Source organism: Pyrgilauda ruficollis, unplaced genomic scaffold, assembly GCF_017590135.1.
Source record: "Pyrgilauda ruficollis isolate IOZ18807 unplaced genomic scaffold, ASM1759013v1 scaffold21, whole genome shotgun sequence".
Lineage (NCBI taxonomy): Eukaryota > Metazoa > Chordata > Aves > Passeriformes > Passeridae > Pyrgilauda > Pyrgilauda ruficollis.
This window is the reverse complement of record NW_024520318.1, coordinates 1,603,060-1,626,214: the sequence shown is the minus strand read 5'-3', so window position 1 is coordinate 1,626,214 and position 23,155 is coordinate 1,603,060. Positions and strand designations below refer to the sequence as shown.

The window sequence follows — 23,155 nt, the reverse complement described above, 5'->3', positions numbered from 1 at the left end:
TCTAAAAAAAAATGATTTAAATTAAAGTTTCTCCTCCTGTGACAATCCAAAATCCCACAAAACTCTTGCAATTACCAAGTGTGCTGTGGGATAAGCCAGACCTTCCTTCCTCAAATCCCAATTTTTTGCCTTTTTGCCTCCTTTTTCCCCAGAATATTCCTGTTTCTCCCTGCAGTGGGGCTGTTCCTCTGGGTTTTCCAGGATGTTGGCAGCGTTTTCCCAAGGCAGCCCTTGTTAAGTGCAGGAGGAAATGAGTTAACTCAGCTCCTGCTGTTAAGCCCTGGAAATTGTGGTTAAGTCCTCAGCCATCATAAAAAAGGCAAACATTTGGTTTAAATAGAAAACTCCTCTGATTGTTAGATCAGCATTAGGAAAGGACAAAAAAAAAGGAGTTTATTTAGAATTTCTGCTCCAGCTGGGGACAGAATTTATGGCATTTTCACCAGGAATTGCCAGGGGGAAAACAGCCAGAGCCACATTTATTTAATATATGTTGTGTTTCTGGGACTTGTCTGCTCTGATGGTTGACAAGTTTAAAAAATCTGCCATAATTCTGGATTTTTAAGGAATAAAATTCCCTGAAAGAAAATCTGTGAAATACAGAAATCTTCAGGAGCAACGACACCAGGTCTGAATTTTGAGGGTGAATATTTGGGAGCTCAAGTGGAGTTTAACCACAATAAAATCAGCTTTTTGCACAGGGAGAAGTGGGAGATAATGGATGATTTTAGGGCAGATCAGTCAATTATCTAAATCTCATCAAAATATTCCCATACAAAAATATTCCTGAGTCATTTTTGGAAATAACATTTAATATGCCAAAATTGTCACTGAGAATTTTACCCTGTAAGAGCATTTTTAAGCCTTTTGGTGTTTTTTATTACCATAAAGTTACATTAAAATTGTTTATTTGAACAATTTTAAATCAGTTGCTGAGTTTAATACTTGGAGAAGCTTTTTACTTAACTTTCTTCTTTTTATTTCAAGGAATCAAGTAGCAAAATCCTTTGATTTTTCTTCAGAGGAGACAAATCTTGTCAAATAATATGGAAAATATTTGCATGGTTGGCAAGTCTGACTTTTTTAAATTCTTTTTTTTCCTTGGATGTTTTTCCATGTAATTTTTGCTTTATTCTGTTTTCAAAAAATCTCATTTGAAAACTGGAACATGATTTTAAAATGGAACAGTCAGTTTTATTCCAGATACAAAATTCTGAGAGTTTCAGTCTAAGAAAGTTTCAGTTAATTGGGAAAAATCTGTCCAGCCTGTGGCCAGTTGGATTTATTGTCATTTATTTTGGAAGTTACTTGTGAATGGGATGTTTGTGCAGCAAAACAAAAATCTGTGTTAATTATAGTGCCCAGAGATCTAAAAAAGAATAATTTAGGTGCAACACAAAACTTTTTCCACCCATTTTTGTGTTCAGCCTCATAATTTGGGGTTAAAAGGTTTATTTTCTGAAGTCTCTTGGTGAGCATTATTTTGATTTTCTGTATTTCTGGAGTGACAGTTGGGACTAAATTGTATCAGTGGATAAAATCTGAATGTAGATATAAAATGTAGCTATTTCCTGTAAGTGTTGTGGACTTAAAACCTTTCACTTGTAAAAGTTTTAGGAATTGTTAATGTGGTAAATGGCAAAAGAAGAGGCTTGAGAAATGTGTAATGTACATTTATATAATAGTGTTACTTACATAGCTATTTATGTAATATAAATTTAATATATTTTATGCAAGAATGATGTATTTTATGTACTTAAATATTTTATATATTTATACATATATAACATATAATGATGTATTTTATTTATTATGCACGATTGTATCAAATATATCAAATATTATTATTATTTATCTATTAAAAATAGAGTATTTTTCCATGCCCACAGGAACTCCAGTGTACTCAGTGTCCTGGGCCCCTGACTCTGACAAAGTTCTCTACACCTCAGGGCAGCAGCTGATCATTAAACCCCTCCAGCCAAATGCTAAAGTTCTGCAGGTACCATTCATAATAAGATTTATTTACAGAAATAAAGATACAGAAGCCTTTTCCCTTTTATCTTATTAAGAAGCAGTTATTGAATTTTAATTTTTTTGGATTAAAAACTGTAATGGATTTTTGGGTGGAGGATTTTATGGCAGATTTTTGTGCTTTGATTCTGCCTTGTTCAGGCTTTATTTAATTTATTTTTCTGCTAAATCATAAAATGATTAAGGTTGGAACAAACCTCCAGATCATCAAGTCCAGTGAGTGATGAATATTAAAAATAGGAGTTTGTGAATTGATTTTTTTTCCCTTTCAGTGGAAAGCCCACGATGGCCTGATTTTGAAAACTGACTGGAATTCAGTGAATGATCTGATCCTGTCTGCAGGGGAGGATTGCAGATATAAGGTGAGTTCTGGTTCCATTTTAACTACCTGATACAAAAATTTATTAGATATCCTGAAATTCTGGCATTTTACCCTGGAAGCCCAAAAATGGAATTAGAAATCTTTCATTTTTCAAGAATATATTATATTATTTATAAATACACCTCGCTCTGTGTAGTATGATAAAATTACAAATCTTTTTTAAATACAGCAGGATAAAAATTGTCAAAATGGGAGAGAATCAAAAAGAAAAACATGTACAAATATAGAAGTGTTTATTTGAAATAATTTAAGCTGATACATCAAATTAGAGGGTATAAAAATGCTGTTTTCTTCTACAGGGACATTAGTGAATCCCTCAGTAAATTTTGAAATATATTCATATATATTTGGATGCAGGAAATACATTCATATAATCTGCATCCAAAATACAAAGGACCTTTTGGGTATCTTCCCTTAATTAAAAACTGATTTTTAAATGGATCATGTGTTGGTTCTGTCATTTAATTGTGTAATGGCTGTGATTGAAAATATGCAATTAAGAAATGTTAAAAATCCAATAAATTGTTAAATTGTTTTGTGGATTGATTTCCATTTTAAATTTATTTATTTATTTTTTAATTTGCAGGTTCTTTTATAGATTTGGGGCAATTTACAGTAAATAAAACTCAGGGGTGCAAAATATTTTATACAGAATATTTTGTCTAGAATTATGTGATATTTACCATGGCAAAAAGCAAGCATGTTGCATTAAATAAACCAATACTAATTAAAAAATGATATATACCTCTGTGTGTGTGTATATATATACACATATCTATATTTATTTATATTTATATAGATATATGTATAGTTACACTTAGTTAACATGGGCAATTATTTCTACAATTTCTATGTCATGAGGGAAAATTATACTTCTGGAATAATGAAAGTATAACAAGTGTATATAAAATAAAAGTGAGGAATAATATAGGTGATTTTTCCAGTTACACTTTATCATGAGGGAAAATGATAGTTCTAAAATGATAAAAATACAAAATATATATATATATATAAAACAAAAGTGAGCTGTAATACAAGTGATTTTTCAAATTGCACTGAAAACACAAGAGAAAATTCCACTTCTGGAGTAGTAAAAATACAAAATATATGGATAAGACAAAAGTGAGATATATATTAATATATATATATAATATATGAATATATATCATTATTTGTATATATATTACAGGTGATTTTTAAATTTACACTGGAAACATGAGGGGAAATTACATTTCTGGGGTAAAAAAAATACAAAAAATATCTATATAAAACAAAAGCAAGACATATATTAAATACCTATATATTTTTTTTTTATATCTATATAATACAGGTGATTTTTCAAGTTACCTTGAAAACATGAGGGGAAATTAGACTTCTGCAGTAACAAAATTACAAAATATATCTATATATCTATATATATATATATAGATATAGATGTAGATATATATATATATATATATATATATAAACCAAAAATGAACTGTAATATAGTGATTTTTCAAATTGCACTAAAACATGAGGGAAAATTATTTTTCTGGAATAATCTAAGTGCACCCACAGCGTGGTGCCATGGATGGAAATCTGAATTTTGCTGCAGGTCTGGGACAGTTTTGGCCGTGTCCTGTACAATTCCCAGCCCCACGAGTATCCCATCACTGCCATTGCCTGGGCTCTGGATGGAGAATTGTTTGCTGTGGGGTCTTTCAACACTTTACGTCTCTGTGATAAAACTGGGGTGAGTAAAACTCTGAAAATTTATTTCATCTAGATGAAAAAAATATATTGAATATAATAAAAATATTTTTAGTTTTTAAAATATTTTATTTTAAATTATTTTAAAATATTTTCCGGTGTAAAACTCTGCAGATTTATTTTCTATATATTAAAAAATTACTAAATATAATAAAAATTTAAAAGTCCAGAGTAAAACTCTGGAAATTGTCCAGATTTATTGATAATACAGCAAATATTCCTCAGGATATCAGTGTACAGGTGAGTGTTTTATTAGCAAAAACTGCTTGTGATTGCCAGCACCTTTTTGCTGAGCAGAATACTTTATTTTTAATAATATTTTGCCTTTTGGGACATGAAATTCTTTACCTGAAAACCAGAGAGTTCACAAGCATCTCTTGTGATCAGAACTAATAATAATTTGCTATTTTTAACCACAAAAAGGAATGTATAACAATAACCTGATAGAAAAAGAAGTGGAAGAAACATTTACTATTATATTATATTATATTATATTAATTTACTATTATATTATATTATATTATATTATATTATATTATATTATATTATGATATAATAGCCACTTTTATTATTTTTTTTTCTTTTGAAGGTTTACTCCTAATCATTATTTTTATAGGGTTTTTTGCAGCTTTGTCTCAAATTAAAATCAATTTAATTCAGCTTCACCTCCCTTTTTGGGAGCACAGATTGTGTCCTCATTGTCTCTGGGGGTTTCCTGTGATTCTGCACATTTTTCCTCAGATTTTTTGCAGCAAACTTTGATCATTTGGGACTTTCATTGTCCTGGTTTCTTGTTGTGTTTTTTGCTCTTTTTGGGTAAAAATTGCTGTGGTGTTTTGGGTGTGTTCAGTCAGTTGTGGTTCACCTCACCATGAATTTGGAGTGTGTGTTTCAAATATTATAATTTCATGAAGAGGAACCTTTAAAGATTATTTGAGAAAAGGTATAAGGTTCAAGGTATAAGGTTATAATAACAGGTTATAAGGTTGTAATAAGGTTATAAAAGGTATAAAGTTAAAATTAAAGATTATTTGAGAAAAGGCATAAGGATAAAATCTGACTTTTCCCATTTCACCATCTGTAGTGTTTCTGATTTCACTGATTTCCACTGACTGTGTATAAACGGAATTTAATTACAAATTTGTAAGTAAAATTTAATTATAATTATCTAGAAGGGAAAGATCTCAAATGCATTTTTCTTTTGCAAAATGTCAGTTTGCTGATTTAGAAATGATTTATTTTGATATCTACAGCTCTGTAATTTACTGTTAAGTCTGGCTCAGACTCCTGCAAGCTAAAAAACAATGTTTCAATCAGCCTTTAACACTGAACAGGTCATTGAGAATTTTAATGCAGACAGGTTTATTTCTTATAGAAAATTAAAATTATTTTACCTGAGTTTATTAAGAGGTTTTTTTATTTTATTTTATACCTGAGTTTATTATTTATTACTGCTCAAACACAAATGAGCAGTAGCTGCTGCCAGCTGCTCTTTGTGTTAAGCAGCTTTTATTCTCTTTAAATTCAGGGTTTTGAATGTAAATAATGGCCCTGGCTGTAAATACTGCCTGCAGAAGAGGCTGGGTGGAGGGAAATCAGGGAGGGATTCCCAGGGAGCCTGAGGAGAAGCAGAGCTGCCTTTCCTGCTCAGCACAGACACTTTTATTGTGGCTGATGGAATGGAGCTGCCCTGGCAAACAGCTCCCCAGGGAGCCATCAGGACAATAAATATTTATCATTAACTCCTCTCCAGCATATGTCTTCACTTTGGGGCATAATGCAATTAAATTCTTGCACTCAATGCTCTTTTTGCTCTTTTTTTCCCACCTCCCTGGGATGTTCAAGCAGCTTCATGGTAAACACCAAATTTACAAATTTAATATTAACATTTTAAATTGTATTTTTTCGATTAAAAGTCATGAAAAGAAATTATATATTTATATATAAAATAAATTATTGCAGCTGTCCTACAGGCAAGTTGTGTTCCCAGAGACTTGAGAATGCAGAGGGATCAGTGATAAAAAATAGTAAAAATGAAACACTGGTCAAATTAATCATTTCAATTAGTAAATAGGGGCATCCAATTTCTATTTAAATAATGCTGAATCTATTTCTGCATCTTCTCTTAATGACTTACTTACCCTGAATGGGATTGATCAGTTTAATTTAATGTTTTTGTTTATTTTCCAAATTGTGATCAGTTTAATTTAATGTTTTTGTTTATTTTCCAAATTGTTAGTGCTCTTCTTGTTGAACCTTTATCTTCTGATGTTGTTTATCTATAAATTGATATTTATTTGACTGTTAAACCTGCCCTTTGCTTTACTCCTGCCTTCAACATTCTGCTGAGAAAATTCTATGTAATAAAACCAATTATTTCCATTAATCCATAAATTTTAAAATTATCTTGTACATTCTTCAAACTTTTCGTGTATTACAGAGGGAATTTTGGCCATTTTACTACACTGGCAGTTTGCACATCTGACTGGTCATCTTATATTTTTCTATTCTATCAAGTTTTGCTAGAAATTCGATTAAAAATATGGGATGTTGCCTGATATCTTTGGAAAATAGAGGAAAACATCCTGCAAACTTTTACTGCATTGTGCAATCAGAAGAGGGAAACTCAAGTTGCTGCTTTTATGGATTTATTTAATAAAATTTACTGTTAAGTCTGGCTCAGACTCCTGCAAGCTAAAAAACAATGTTTCAATCAGCCTTTAACACTGAACAGGTCATTGAGAATTTTAATGCAGACAGGTTTATTTCTTATAGAAAATTAAAATTATTTTACCTGAGTTTATTAAGAGGTTTTTTTATTTTATTTTATACCTGAGTTTATTATTTATTACTGCTCAAACACAAATGAGCAGTAGCTGCTGCCAGCTGCTCTGTGTGTTGAGCAGCTTTTATTCTCTTTAAATTCAGGGTTTTGAATGTAAATAATGGCCCTGGCTGTAAATACTGCCTGCAGAAGAGGCTGGGTGGAGGGAAATCAGGGAGGGATTCCCAGGGAGCCTGAGGAGAAGCAGAGCTGCCTTTCCTGCTCAGCACAGACACTTTTATTGTGGCTGATGGAATGGAGCTGCCCTGGCAAACGGCTCCCCAGGGAGCCATCAGGACAATAAATATTTATCATTAACTCCTCTCCAGCATATGTCTTCACTTTGGGGCATAATGCAATTAAATTCTTGCACTCAATGCTCTTTTTGCTCTTTTTTTCCCACCTCCCTGGGATGTTCAAGCAGCTTCATGGTAAACACCAAATTTACAAATTTAATATTAACATTTTAAATTGTATTTTTTCGATTAAAAGTCATGAAAAGAAATTATATATTTATATATAAAATAAATTATTGCAGCTGTCCTACAGGCAAGTTGTGTTCCCAGAGACTTGAGAATGCAGAGGGATCAGTGATAAAAAATAGTAAAAATGAAACACTGGTCAAATTAATCATTTCAATTAGTAAATAGGGGCATCCAATTTCTATTTAAATAATGCTGAATATATTTCTGCATCTTCTCTTAATTACTTACTTACCCTGAATGGGATTGATCAGTTTAATTTAATGTTTTTGTTTATTTTCCAAATTGTGATCAGTTTAATTTAATGTTTTTGTTTATTTTCCAAATTGTTAGTGCTCTTCTTGTTGAACATTTACCTTCTGATGTTGTTTATCTATAAATTGATATTTATTTGACTGTTAAACCTGCCCTTTGCTTTACTCCTGCCTTCAACATTCTGCTGAGAAAATTCTATGTAATAAAACCAATTATTTCCATTAATCCATAAATTTTAAAATTATCTTGTACATTCTTCAAACTTTTCGTGTATTACAGAGGGAATTTTGGCCATTTTACTACACTGGCAGTTTGCACATCTGACTGGTCATCTTATATTTTTCTATTCTATCAAGTTTTGCTAGAAATTCGATTAAAAATATGGGATATTGCCTGATATCTTTGGAAAATAGAGGAAAACATCCTGCAAACTTTTACTGCATTGTGCAATCAGAAGAGGGAAACTCAAGTTGCTGCTTTTATGGATTTATTTAATAAAACTTGTAGAAATCCTGGGTTTGTTCTTGAGAGAAGTCAGTGAAAAATTATTATACAAGACAAGTAGAACCCAAAATATTGAATTAATGTTGGACCAATATTAATTCCTGGAGTCACAGTCAGACCTTTCCTAAATTAAAAAAAAAAAAAAAACTGTCTTATTTAGGAATTTCACAGCAACTATTCTGGTTCTTAAATTGTTTCTATTTAAAAATGAAGAGCTAAAATGATTTTTCTGATAAGATTTTATGGCCATGATAAATGGCCCAGCAGTCTGCAGGGAGCATGAATCACTGGAGTGCTCTGAGTTACACAGAGCCTTCAAAACAGCTGGAAAATAAAGCTTGGAAATGGCTTTTCCTGGGATTTTAGGCTATGATCTGCAAATACTTGAATGATTTTCAATGGCCTGAAGAAAAAAAAAAAAATTATTAAAGGAGTTTTGGGAATGGATCCCATCAGAGCTGCAGTGCCTCTGCTTTCCATGGAAAAGGAGCTCCAAAAAAACATTCCTGGGGCTCCTTAAAGTGGTTTTTAATTCTGGTTTGTGGCCTTTGCTTCTCCTGGTGGATCCTGGATCCTGGGGAAAGGACCTCGGGTCTGCCTGGGAGGAGCCTGGAACAGCTCCTGAGAGTGATCCCAGGCAGATTCCAGCTGGGAAGCTCATCTGCATGGAGCTCAGCCTTTAATTACTGGGGTCAATTAATGGGGAGGGTTCGGGGCTGAGCTCAGCCTGGCCAGGCATCGGAGCAGTTGGGGACTGGGCAAAAATGGGAATTTCTTTCCAAAAAATGGGAATTTCCATCCTTGGAATTCAAAAATGGGAATTTCCTTCCTTGGAACTCAGAAATGGGAATTTCCTTCCTTGGAACTAATTACTGGGGTCAATTAATGGGGAGGGTTCGGGGCTGAGCTCAGCCTGGCCAGGCATCGGAGCAGTTGGGGACTGGGCAAAAATGGGAATTTCTTTCCAAAAAATGGGAATTTCCATCCTTGGAATTCAAAAATGGGAATTTCCGTCCTTGGAATTCAAAAATGGGAATTTCCGTCCTTGGAATTCAAAAATGGGAATTTCCTTCCTTGGAATTCCAAAATGGGAATTTCCTTCCTTGGAACTCAGAAATGGGAATTTCCTTCCTTGGAATTCAAAAATGGGGATTTCCTTCCTTGGAATTCAGAAATTGAAATTGCCTTCCTTGGAACTCAGAAATGGGAATTTCCTTCCTTGGAACTCAGAAATGGGAATTTCCTTCCTTGGAATTCCAAAATGGGAATTTCCTTCCCAAGTGCAGCTCACGCAGACAGGGGATGATGGGGAAGGTGAAGCCTTAACACCAAGGCTTGAAATGGAAATTCAGGCAGTGCCAGCATCACCTTTTAGTCCCCCTGGTATGGAAAAAGAGCTTTAATTCCCAGAATTCCCAAAGCAGGAGCACCACTGGGGTTGGATTTCACCCCATGGAATTCCCTTCCCACTGAACCTTTTGAGTCCAACACCTTTATTTTACTGGATTTTTTGGGATTTCCTTCCACCTAAATCATGCAAAGACTTGGATTTTGGGGATTTTCTTCCACCTAAATCAAGGACTTGGATTCTGGGGATTTGTGTCCACCTAAATCCTACAAAGACACTGATTTTTAGGATTTCTGTCCACCTAAATCATATGAAGGCTTTATGTGAAGGACTTAATTTTTAGGGTTTTGTGCTGTACCAAAGAAATCAGAATATGAAATGTGTTGGAAGCATCAGATGAGGATTTTCTTCCAGCTGTGCCCCTTTTGGGATAATTTCATGTACCCAAAAGTCAATCCAATGTTTACATTTAACTTCAATCACATGATTTTTATTCTTGATTTGCTCTCTAAGATTTCAAACATATTTGGATATTCAGGTCATTCTTCAATTACTACAAAATTACTACTCCTTATACTCCTACATTATTACTACTCCTTAAAAATATTCTATTACATAAAGAGGAAATAATTAAGATTTGCTCTTGTTTTAGAATCTGCTTGAATATCTTCCTAAAATTCCCTAAAAAGGTTATTTAATTCTTATTTGTCATCCATTTTCAGGGAAACATCTGTTTGGAGATTCAAGATGATTTGTGTTTCTGATATGCAGGAAATTTTAAAGTGTCTTGGTCTGAAAATTCTAATTTTTGACAAGAATTTATTAATAAGGATTTAAACTTCAGAGGAGTCTCATGGCTAAGGCTGAGGGAATTAAGAATTAAGGTCTTTGCTGGAGGAAATTTTTAATTAATCCTTCACTTGGACAGTAACAAAGTGGAGAAAATGTAATTATTTCTTAAGCACCTTAATTTTATGTAGTGATTGCCTGGATTTATGAATGTGATCACACTTGGAATAAATGATGAGTAGGAAACTGATACCTGATGTACTCCAGCATTGTGACTTTTTAATTTCTGCTTTTCCTTTTATTTTTTTTCCAGACTCTCACTTAAACATCCAATCCCAACTCAACAAAAACTTCATTTATTGTCGCTGCTTGAAAAAACCCAACCCTGCAAACGTATTTCTGACAAGAGATGATTTCTAAAATTACAGAGTAACTGAAATTATTATTTTTGTCTTGTTTCCAGTGGTCTTATGCCCTGGAGAAGCCCAGCACTGGCAGCATTTTTGCCATTGCCTGGTCCATCGATGGCACCCAGCTGGCCGGAGCCTGTGGGAATGGCCAGGTCATCTTTGCCCACGTGGTGGAGCAGCACTGGGAGTGGCAAAACTTCCAAATTACCTTAATTAAGAGAAGAACCATGAAGGTAAAATCCCCTCAGAGCTGGGCAGCCCCATCACAAAGCTTGTTTTAATGCAGAATGGGAATTTTGGGTTTAATTTGTGTTCCCAGACATTGACTCACAAGGTTTGTTCTCTGGGATAATCAAGATTTCCATCCTTCCACATTTTCCAAATTACACATTTGGGGCTTTTCAGCATCGAGTTCCTAATAAATTCCTAATGAGACCCTTCAATGTTTTTTTTTTTCATTTTCATGTTGGGTTTGGAATTGGGAAGAGTTGGAGCAGCAGCAGGGCTGGATTTGGGGTTGGGGCCGTGGGTGGGATGCTGTGAGTCAGTGTCTGGGAGCACACAGCACAAATCAGCTCAAAATTCCCAATTTTTCCCCTCATTCCCAGACATTGACTCGTTCCAGATGCACTTGGGAATGATCTCCATGGGGTTTGACTTCTCTTTTTGAATATGCAAAGAGTGAGGAAGTGTAGCTAACCCTGACTCATTTTTAATTTTCATTCTTCTACAGTGATTTTATTCCTATATATTATGTAGGAAAATCCTACAAAATCCTACAAAAAAACTTGCAGATGGATTTTTTTTTCCTGAGTATTACAATGGCAAAGTTAATTAGTGATGCTGTGGTGGGCATAGCAATTAACATATCCTTGGAAATGGTTTCCAGGCTCTTGGAATAATTGAGGTCAGTCCATGTTTTGCAATTGGTGCATAATGGAGAACATCAGAAGGAAGTTACCACCCTCAGAATGGTGACATCTTTTAAAAAAACCCCAAAACCCCACCAAAAACCAGGACACTTTTTTGTTTAAGGTCCCCCCTCCTTGGATTTTTAGCTCCTAAAATCTCTGAGCTGAAAAATTTGAGGCAAATTCTGATTTTCTTGAGCAAATTTCAAACAGAATAACAAAACCACAACCTGCTCACCCAGCCTGTCTCCTGGATTTCCTGTGCTTCCAGCTGTGGAATAATAAAAATTCCAGAGCTCTGCAGCATCTTCATTCCAGTGCTGGATATTGCTGGATTGTTTGGATGAAGTGTTTATTTAAATAACACACATTTAAATTTATTTAAATAACAGTGAAATAAACATTGACGTGTTCATTTCAAATATTCAAATTATCAACAGCTGAGCAATCTTAAAATGGGAATTTTTGAGTTTGGTTAAAAATGTAACCAAACTCAAAATAAATTAAAAAAATCATAAATCTATTTAATTAACTAAGCCTTACACCATTATAAAAAAGCCTTTTAAAAATAAGCATATCTATATTAATTATAATAATCTTTATACCTTATCTGCTTCAGTATATCCAGCAAATTTAACAAAACAGTCAAAACAATATTGATGGTTCAAACACTCCTCCATCTCAAATGATTTTCTCAGCAGGAATATTTCATGAATTAATTTGAATTTCAGCTCTTTTGTGTCATTCCCTGACCACTTCCCTGTGCTCAGGTGCACAATGTCATCAACGACGCCGTGGATTTGTTGGAATTCCGGGACAGGGTCATCAAAGCCTCCCTGAATTATGGATACTTGGTGGTCTCCACTTCCCTGCAGTGTTATGTGTTCTCGTGAGTAAAGCAAATTCCTCTTCCTCACATTGTTTGGAAAAGTGGCAGAAACTTGATTGGAAACACAAGAATTAATTTATTTTTAATTTTTTTTTTAAATTATTTTAAATTAATTGGAATATCTGCTCAGTGAACACTAGTGCAGATCTCTGTAAAAGAGTCAGAAATATCTTAAAATATTTTAGAAATAAAATAATCCATATAAATATAATCTTGCTAATTTTTCCCTGCAGTGTTATATATTTTTGTGAGTAAAGCAAATTCCTCCTCCTCACATTGTTTGGAAAAGAGTGGCAGAAACTTCATTGGAAGCACAAGAATTAAATAATTGAAATAATCAGTGCAACATCTGCTCAGTCAACACTAGTGCAGATCACTGTAAAAGAGTCAGAAATATTTAAAATATTTTAGAAATAAAACAATCCATATAAATATAATTTTTGCTGGTTTTAAGACTCCTGGGGCAGCTGCTGCTGGTGTGAAGAGGTGAAACAATGAAGGCAGGAGTTTTATTCCATCATGTTTTGTGCTCATCAGTGTTCCTTGGCTTCCTCAATGCTGTTTGAAGTTGGAAAACCTCCCTTTTATTAATATTTGTTGGTTGAAAGTGTGTGATTTGCTTGCTGAATCCAACTCTGTGTTTGAGCTATGTGGGAATTAGTGATTTTTAATTAATGCTGATTTTTTGTATTTGCAGGACAAGGAACTGGAACACTCCATTGATTTTTGACCTGAAGGAAGGAACTGTGAGTTTGATTCTCCAAGCAGAAAGGTACCTGACTTCTTAAAATGCTCATTATGAACAGAATGTAACTATTAAATAAATAAATTTATTTATTATCTATATTATAAATACGTCTATTTATTTATTATATTGTCTATGTTACAAAATAATTTATTATATTTATAATAAATTTATTTGTTATATATATCTATATAATGAACAAAATAAGCTCAAATTGAAATATCAGAAATAAACAAAAAATACCCAGGTAAAATCATAAATATTTGACATAATAAATATTTCTCTTGGAAATAGATAATACATTAAAAAAAACCAAACTTTTCCATACAGAATTTCCAGGATATCTTGAAAATGTAAAGCTTAGGAATGATGGAAGCTGGAAGAAGAGTTGCAGGATATTAAACAATTACTTTCCCATTGTGGAAAATACCATTTTTATATTATTTAGTGATTTACTTCTTTGTCATTGGGGATTTTTTTTCTTTTTTTTTTAGGCATTTTCTTCTGGTGGATGGTGGAGGACTTTATTTATATTCCTATGAAGGCAGATTGATTTCCTCTCCAAAATACCCAGGCATGAGGACAGACATTTTAAATGCCCTGACAGTGTCCCTGAGCAATGACACGCTGGCAGTGAGGGACAAGGCTGATGAGAAGGGTAAATCCTGTTTTATTTTGCACAAAAATATATATATTTAGTATAAAAATGAATTCAAGTTATGGGTCTTGCTTAAAATTAATTTAAAAACTTCAAGAGAATGGTTTGGCTCTGAATTTCCATGGAATCCCTGGAAATATTTACAGAAATATTACAGATATTACAGAAATATTTACAGAAATAATACAGAATATTACAGATCCATGGAATATTTACAGCAAATAATAGAGTAAGTTTTTACTCCCTGAAGGGATTTTTTAATTTTCTCTCTTTCTAAACATTCCCACTGATGAAATTGTGGGTTAAGATTGAGTCAATCTGACGTTGGAAATGTGGATTTATTTAGATTATTGATGCAGGCTTTTAGCACAATTTGATGTCGTTTCTGGAAAGCCCCATTTGAGACAGGAAATGAAAAACAGGGATAGGAAGTGAAAATTCAGTTTTTTATAAGATTTTTTTCATCACCATGTGAAAATCACTGGTGAAACTCACATGGAATATTTTATCCACTTGCACTAAATTACACCCAAAAAAGAGTGGAATCCCTGGAAAATCCATTAAGAACTTCTGCTTTTATTAATAAAGTATATCATTATTTTTCTTCAGTTATCTACATCTTTGAAGCTTTATCTGGGAAGCCACTGGGTGATGGAAAGCCTCTGACCCACAAGGTAAAATAAGAGCTTTAATGTCTTTATTTCACTCAGAAATTAAGAATCACTAATGGTTTTCCTCAATAATGGGACTAAAAACCCATTAAAGGTTTTAAAATCTTAATAGAAAGCAGCTTTGCTGCTGACTTTTAATGCTTTGTGTTGTCTTCAGAATTGTTTTAATCTTTGTGAAATTCAGTTTATAAAATCACAGAATTGTGGGATGGGTTGGGTTGGAAAGGACTTTAAAATAATCTGAATTTTAACCTCATGGAATGATTTATTCCACAGATAAATCACACACAAAATGTTTTTCCAGCCCAGTTTATCCAAGAATTTTGGTGCCTTGTTTTTAGGAAAAAAAATCAATTTGAATGTCCAAATACAAAATCTCCAAAATAAGAATCAGAGATTCTCTTTTATCTTTTCAGACAGAGATTGTGGAGATTGCCTTGGACCAGAAGGGACTGACAAGTGAGAGGAAAATAGCTTTTATTGATAAGAACAGAGATCTTTTCATCACCTCAGTGAAAAGGTTTGGGAAAGAGCAGAAGATTGTCAAAATAGGTGAGAAAAACTCAAATTGATGTTGGGAAAGATGCTGGGAGGGAAATAAATTTGTATTTAATACAAGAGATAACATTTGCTTAATTAATAGTGAAATTGAATTTGAAAAAAAAAACCTTTGGCTATTATATGATGGAGGTAGAAACAATTTCAGTACATTTTATCTAAATTCTGTTGATTTTTTTATCATTTCCATCCACAGCAGCTTTTAAAAATGCTACAAATTTGGGGTTAAAACCTTAGAGAAGCAACCAAAAATGCTGAATAACCACCCTGGTACAATTCCCTTTATTTTGAAGTTTCTCCTGGAAATGCCTTATTTATTTCTTTATCTATTTATTCATTGATTATCATTATTTTTTGTCTGTACATGAAGGGACAATGGTGCAGAGTTTGGCCTGGAATGACAGCTGCAACATCCTCTGTGGGATCCAGGATTCCAGGTTCACAGTCTGGTATTATCCCAACACAGTCTACGTGGATAAAGACCTTCTCCCAAAAACCCTGTACGAAAAAGATGCCAGATAAGAAATCCTTTTAAATCCAAATATGATTTATTTTAACTATTTCCCTCATTTCTTAACAAACTGTGCTCGGGAGAAGTAAAAGCTGGCCTTGCAACTTGTAAAAGTCTCCTGTTTCTTGCTTGGGAAATGAGGAAAAAGGGGTTTATTAAGAAAATTATAAAGTTTAGGGTTGAAATGATGATGCAGGGTTGGAAAGCAGAGCAGCATCTTGATGTAAGAGAAAAATCTGGATTTTTTCTCTTAAAATTTTACCTCAGGTTTTGTAAAAAAAAAACCCAGAAAAGATTTGTTCCGATGACGTCGGCAATTAAAAGCAGCAAAACACCAGCTCACAAATAACCGAAATTAAATCCTTTTCCTGTAAAAACATCTAAATACTCATTTCTTTTTCTTTCTGCGTGCAGTGAGCTGAGCAAGAGCCCGCAGATCGTGAGTTTTGTGGGCAGCCAGGTGACAATCAGGAGGGCCGACGGGTCCCTGGTGCACCTGCACGTCTCCCCGTACCCCGCCATCCTGCACGGCCACGTCAGCTCCTCCCGCTGGCAGGACGGGCTCAGGCTCTGCAGGTTTGTCAAGGTACATCTCATTTTTGGGAATATTCACGACCGTTTCTGTGGTTTTAAGTGTTTTTCTGTAGTGATCTCTCCGTATGGAATGGTGCGGCTCATTTCCGGCCTGCTTTGTCGCTCCTGGAAAATGAGGTGGTTTTCTTAATTCCGTAACTTCCGTGAAAAATAAGAGTTCTTATTTTTAGCCACACCAGAATCCAGCTGGATTGAACACAAGTGCTCACAGAATTCAGTTTTAAACCTAATTTTTTTAAAAGTTTTTAAACTTAAGGTCTGTACCTTAATATAACCAATATTTAAGGTCTGGGCCTTAATATAACCAACCTTTATCTTTAAGGTTTGGGCCTTAATATAACCAATGAAAAGTGACATTTCCACAATTACCTGTTAATTATCATATTTTATTTCACTTCTTTTTTATTTTTTTTCTTTTCCATTGCTTTCTTTTGTATTTATTTAGACAACAGCAACAGATGAGGTGAGTGTGGTAGTTTATAAAACAACAAAAGCCCTTCAAACCTTCCTTCCCATTTATTCCTAGAAAATTTAGTACCTTAAATGTGTATTTCAGATATTTGTGTAACCAATTATTAAATTAATGCACATCCAGATCATTTGTGTTGCATAAGTAGAATTAATTGTAACAGAATCTTTATTTGCAGTGTCCACATCACCTGATTTAAGCATCCAAGTCAGGATATTTTGATTTTGGCAGCCCAGGTAGAGAGTAAAAAGTATTTCCAATCAGGAATAACAAATTAGGTGGTATTTTTGAGGGGAAAAAAGCAGCAAGAAACAATTTGGAAGCATCAAAATAATAATTTCATCTCCTGGATAATTTCAGGCTGAGCTTTCAGCATTTTGTCACCTGATTTTCTAAATAAAAGGGAAGTGGGAAGAGAATGTGACGAAAATTTTAGGAGCGTTTCATTCTCTGAACAATCTTAATTTTCCCACATTCTGGGCTTCCTGCAGGAGGGTTTTTCCTGAGTGATGGAAAAGTCACTTGGGAAATCTGGGAATGTCTTTAGAACTCCCTCAGTGCAGCTGCTCATTCTGATTTCAGTCAAAAGTGATCCTTCTGAAACCTTCGCAGTGCAAAGTCTTTATTTCCACATTTGTTACTGAACACACTCAACAAAATTCTCCTTAATTCCTGGACCAGCAAGTCCAAAATTACATTTTTTCTGTCTGAAAAGAGTTTTAGATGTTGTAGCTTAAACTAGATTAAAATATGGTTTATTAGTGTGTCTTTGTCAAAATGTTGTCACTTGAAAATCCATCAAAATGTCATTTAGGATCTTCCTACATTCTGTGTTCATGGGGTTTCCTCAAGGTTGCATGAAATGCCCCAAAAAACCCTCACAGAAACAATAAAAGTAATATATAAAATAATAATAAAAGGGTAAAAAAAGGAATTATGTAAAAATGTAATATAGAAAAATAAATAATATATGAATGTATATATTTATGAATAAATATATAAAATATAATAAAAAGTATTTAAAACAATAATAAAAAGGTGTAATATTATTATTAGCATAAAAGTTTTTCTAATTCCTAGTTCTGAGAAATAATTAATCATTTCCTAATAAGAGACTTTAGAGCACAGTGCCATAAATGACACGCAGAGAAATGTAATATTACACAGGATTTTTAAGCCTTGTGTAGTTGCTTTGAGGAGTCACTTGCAGCATGATAATGAACATTTGAAGGTTTCCAAGGTGTTTTTATTTTGAATTTCAGGACCAGACCCTGTGGGCTTGTTTGGCTGCCATGGCAGTGGCCAACAAGGACATGAGCACAGCTGAAATCGCCTACGCGGCGATCGGCGAGGTAAGAAAGCACAGTTAAAATGGAATTAAATCCTTGCAAAGCCAAGTTGGTGAATGGATCTCCCTGCTGTCCCCCTCCTGAGCAGATTGACAAAGTGCAGTACATCAATTCCATCAAGGAGCTGCCCTCCAAGGAGTCCAGGCTGGCTCACATGCTGCTCTTCAGTGGCAACAGCCAGGAGGCTGAAACCCTCCTGCTCCAGGCAGGCCTGGTCTACCAGGCCATCCAAATCAACATCAACCTTTACAACTGGGAGAGGTAGGAGTTGTTTCCCATTAAAATACGTTTTCCTGATTATTTCCATCAGTTCTTTTATTGTTGACTCATTTCTTATCTTTTAATCGCCCACCACTTCAAAAAAAAGCTAATTAAATCATAGCCAACAAACCCAGCATTTTTGTATTTAGAAAATACAAATATTTGGTGATAAAAGCCCAAAATATGCCTGGAAACATTTTGAAATAACATTTTGCTTTCTCATCACTGCTAGCACAGAGGAGCCCCCAGTGATGCCCCAGAGTGGCTGTGGAATTTGGGCTGCTTGAAAATGTCTTGCTGCTAAAAATAAAGTTGTGGCTACCCAGACTCCCAGCATTGTGTAGGTGGAGAAAATATGAATTAAGGCTGAGAAAACAAAGGAGGAATTTCTCATTTAAACAAAACCCCCACATTCTGTTTTCTGACAGAATCCTCTGAGTTGTTTACTCCTAATTTCTCTGCTGTTTTATTGATGTATTCAGGCAAAAGGTTGATTTTTTTTTTCCCCCACAAATCTGTAATTTGTTTTGTTACGAAGCTGTGTCAGAGGGGGTTTAAGTTGGATATTAGGAAAAGAATATTCTTTTATTCTATCATCAAAAACTCTCTGTAGATGAAATATCAGTGTTCTTAAGCCACTGAGAAGAATCCAAGTATGAGTAATGAATTAAATTAATCCAATGTCTGACCTTTTCCACCTATACAATATTTATAAACATTATATAGAATATGTGTATTATGAGTGTTCAGAACCTACTTCTGACTAGAAAAAAGTTATTAAACATTATTATTTTTGTGCTAAACTCTGAAATATTCTGCATTTCCTTGAAATAAAAAGCCTCCTGGGCTCAAAATCATGATGTGACGAGGTTGTCAGTGGGAATAATTGTTGGGTATTTTTCATCACTGGCTACTTTGAATCCCCTGATCCTATTGTGGGGTGGGATTTGGGATCTCTGCCCTCAGCCTCAGAGTTTCTGGGTGTTGGTGGAGGTGCCAGAGCATTTCCCCAGCCCATTCCTGCCCTGTTGCAGAGCCCTGGATCTGGCAGTGAAGCACAGGACACACGTGGACACAGTCCTGGCTTACAGACAGAAATTCTTGGAGGATTTTGGGAAAAAAGAAACCAACCAAAGGTTTTTGCAGTATGCAGAAGGTGTAAGTATCCCCCAGGGTTGTTCCTGCTGGAGAGTGGGGTGGGTTTGCACCTCTGGTTTCCTTCTGGGGTTCAAATGTGAACAGAAATGTGGAATTTTTATAGGCTTTGGTCTAATATTGGCCAGGAATAGCTGGGCATGGGTTTTATTTGAAGATTCACTATATATATTTATTTAATATTTGGTAAAGATCACACAAGTGAAGGCACAGTTGTTTTCTATAAACAGGGAGTTAAACATCACCATGGCTCAATGAGTCTCTCAAATATTTCCAACATTTTTTGTGGCATTTTGTGGATAGAAACAGGTTGATACTTTGAAGAAATCTTTATGAATCTTTATTTTTATGAACTGCAAACCATTCTGATTTTAAATACAATCAACAATTCCATATAGATGTATTGGAAACCCTCTGCATCCCTAGGAAATCAATTTATTAGTGTTTCACAGATCCTGAGGGCTGAGGGCACGTCCTGAAATTCAGCAGCTGGATCTTGGATTCCACTGCAATATTTCCCCACATTTCCCTCAGGAGAGCCACAATTCCCTCCTGTCCTTCCTGCTTCTCCCCTCCTTGTTCCTCAGCATTCTGAGAGAGAAATGATCCCAAAAAACCTCTCCTTTGTGTGGAATCCTTTTATCCCTGCAGCTGAGGGGTCAGGGAACACCTGGGCTGGGAATTCACATCCTTCCATGGGCACTGCCCAGGACACTTGGAATAAAGCTGGATTTCTAATGGAAGGCATTAGCTGTTAGCACTTTGTTCATTTCCTGAACAAAAGTCAGCCCCTAATGAACCATTCCACAGTAATTTACCTGGAAAATACAGAGAAATAAAGCACAGACTCCAGGCATTTTTATCCTGGAGCTTTTCCAGCTCTGTGTGTTCTCTAAAACCCATTACAGAGCAAAAATCACAGAAATTCCCTGATGCTGCTGATGGACATTGGAGAGAATCCTGATTTTCTTAAAATCCTGGAGGAAGCTGTAGATTCCATCAGGATTCCTAAGGAATTCCACCTTGGCAGTGCCAAGGTGTGAGCAGGGTGATTTTTCAGCTTACTCGGTCCTGAGACTTAGAGATTTTGAAGTTTTCTAAAATTGATTTGGAAATTTGGAGATTTTCTTGAAATTGGGGTCTCACTCAGGAGATTTCTGGAGGGAAAAAGTCCTTTTCCACATCTGCTGGAGGTCTTTGCTGGATCTGTGAATAGGAGGGATCCACATAATGTGAATTTAAAGCTGTAATTAAATTCTTCATGCAACCTGTCAGACTCATAAAGCAAACTCAGAAAGAAATTGAAAAGCAAAGCATGATTTTGTGCTGCTGTTCCTTCTCAGGGATAAAAAAGGGTCTCAGATTCCCTCTCACAACCTAAAACCTCTTCAGACTTAAATAAGGAGTTTTTCCCTCTGTTTTCTGCAGCCAGGCAGGATCTAAAATTGTGCTTATTTTGTATCTCAGGTTCTCATACCTTACACATATCCTGAGAATCCTGGGGCCAGTCACTGCCTCTAGAACTGAGGTATTATTACATTTTCACCTGAGAATGTGGGTGTTTAATTTCACTTTCCCTCTTAGAGAATCCCCCCTGTTTTTCCATTGCTTAATTACAGAGGAGAATTCCCTGTAATCCTTCTCCCATCCCACCTTTGCCAGTGTTAATTCTCCAGCAATAAACTGAACTGCACAATGACATTTTGGACATGTTGTTGTGGTCATCAAATGCGCCATGATCCATTTTTTATTTCCTTGTCAAGCATTTCTTGGGGAAGAAACAACTTTCCTTCCCACATTTGTGCTGGGGTATTGTGCTGTGTGTATTGCCTGGGGTTTCACTGGCACAAAGCACAGCCACAAAATGCCAATTCTCTGCAGCTGGAGGAATGCCAAGGTTCAACCTGAAGCATTTATTGATGCAGAAGGGCAGTTTCAAGCAGGAATCTGATTGCTGTGGGAGCAGATAACTGGTTTGATATCCTATCAGCTCCTTGGAGGAGACATCACTCCTAAATTAATGATGCAGGGCTAAATTTTCAGTAACAGGACACTGACATCATGCTGTTGAATTAGAGGCAGGTTATTTTTGTGTTTTATTGCCAGACACAATGAGGTTCATTAAAATAGCTCGGGTTGGTTTGTTTTAAAGGTGAAGCTCAGTTAGAACTCAGCTGTGCCTTCACACCTTCCATGAGTTTGGGTACCCAACACTTGATAATTGTCTTTTTAAATGGAATAACTGACCTGGCCCTCTCTGATGTTGAGCTCTGTGTGTTTCATTTTTCTCTTCTTACAGCTGGAAGTGGATTGGAATAAAATCAAAGCCAAAATAGAGATGGAAATTGCTAAAGAAAGAGAACGAGCAGCAGCCAGTGCTGCAGGGAGGAGCAGTGTGACTGTGCAGCAGTAATTCACATTTTGGGCACCTTCAAAGTGCTGCTTCAATATTTGATACTGCTTTGTTGTAAAAGAAAAAAAAAAAAAAAAAAAAGCCACAGCAAACATTTTGTGGGTCACAGGAGAGAGAATTTCTGGGGATTTGAACCCTTGGGTGACACACAGGATTAATTATTTCCTTTCATTTTGAGCTGGGTTTATATTCTGGTGCCAGTGCTGACTACATACATGAGAAAAAAGGGAATGAACAGTTCCTCTCTCAGTGATTTTAAATTTTCATTGCCATTAATATTCTTTAACCTGGGTTGCCTCTCCTGAAATCACAATTTAAGCCCCAAGTTAAGCACTTTGGTTATTTCTGCAAGCCCAGGGACCTCTCCAGACTTGTTTCAATTGCCCTAAAACAAATTTAGCAAACTGGAAGTGCTGAAAATGCAAAAAAAAAAAGGGAGCTTGAGCCTCTCAAGTACAAATATTTCCCTCACAGTAGAGGCAATACATATTTGTAGTGAGTTCTTTAACAGATGATTTCAGATGATTTCAGGTTTGTCACTGAGCAAAACATTCAGCAGTAAAAGGTTTTATTTTTTTTTTTTGGTTTAAAATGCTTTGGAATGTGCTTTCAGGGTTGTTGGAAGTAACAAACAGCATTTGTAGCATCTGATGTGTAAAACTGACAAGAATATTTAAAATAAGAGAATATTTCATGTCTTTTTTCTGCCCAAAACACTTGATTTGTAAATAATCTTTCTTAATTTATGTTATTTCATCAAGATTCACTTTTCTGTGTTTCACACCCGAAGCTGGCTGCGTTCTCTTCATGTTATAAACACATTACCAGTTTATTCATCACTGACAAGGTTTATTATGTATCTTTCAAGTGTTACCAGCAAAATGTTAAATATCTGTACATACAGCAAATTTGTAAATCATTGTGTGACCCTCTCTGGCACAGTTCATAAATTTCTTAATAAAACCAAATCAAAGAGGAGATTTTTAATGAACCTGAGAGCTGCTGCGTGTGGGGATCAACACTGAGTGCTAAAAATAGAATATTTGGGGTGGTTTAATGACATTTGGAGGGGATGGGAGAGGTGTTTAATTCCATTTTTATCACACACATCCAGTCCTGAGCATCCTGGTGTTAAATAGAAAGCAAAGCAAAATATTGTGGAACAGCACTTTTATCCCAGGTTCTAAATGCAGT

General features: G+C 35.0%; 1 protein-coding gene across 4 annotated transcripts in view; it reads left to right on the top strand.

Moving 5' to 3' along the window:
* Nucleotides 1–22,939, top strand: part of IFT80 (intraflagellar transport 80) — a 31,135-nt gene extending 8,196 nt beyond the window's left edge. For 3 of the 4 annotated variants that reach the window (XM_041468036.1, XM_041468038.1, XM_041468037.1), the window contains exons 6-20: nucleotides 1,890–1,999; nucleotides 2,304–2,393; nucleotides 4,011–4,148; nucleotides 10,831–11,010; nucleotides 12,459–12,577; nucleotides 13,275–13,349; nucleotides 13,817–13,980; nucleotides 14,590–14,654; nucleotides 15,068–15,203; nucleotides 15,580–15,727; nucleotides 16,135–16,306; nucleotides 18,046–18,135; nucleotides 18,221–18,393; nucleotides 19,428–19,551; nucleotides 21,848–22,939. In XM_041468036.1, coding sequence (XP_041323970.1) covers nucleotides 1,890–1,999; nucleotides 2,304–2,393; nucleotides 4,011–4,148; nucleotides 10,831–11,010; nucleotides 12,459–12,577; nucleotides 13,275–13,349; nucleotides 13,817–13,980; nucleotides 14,590–14,654; nucleotides 15,068–15,203; nucleotides 15,580–15,727; nucleotides 16,135–16,306; nucleotides 18,046–18,135; nucleotides 18,221–18,393; nucleotides 19,428–19,551; nucleotides 21,848–21,961 — 1,898 coding nt within the window. In that variant the 3' untranslated portion in view covers nucleotides 21,962–22,939. The remainder of the gene's footprint in view (nucleotides 1–1,889; nucleotides 2,000–2,303; nucleotides 2,394–4,010; nucleotides 4,149–10,830; nucleotides 11,011–12,458; nucleotides 12,578–13,274; nucleotides 13,350–13,816; nucleotides 13,981–14,589; nucleotides 14,655–15,067; nucleotides 15,204–15,579; nucleotides 15,728–16,134; nucleotides 16,307–18,045; nucleotides 18,136–18,220; nucleotides 18,394–19,427; nucleotides 19,552–21,847) is intronic. The other variant, XM_041468039.1, reaches the window with a different exon arrangement.
* Nucleotides 22,940–23,155: the final 216 nt, after the last annotated feature.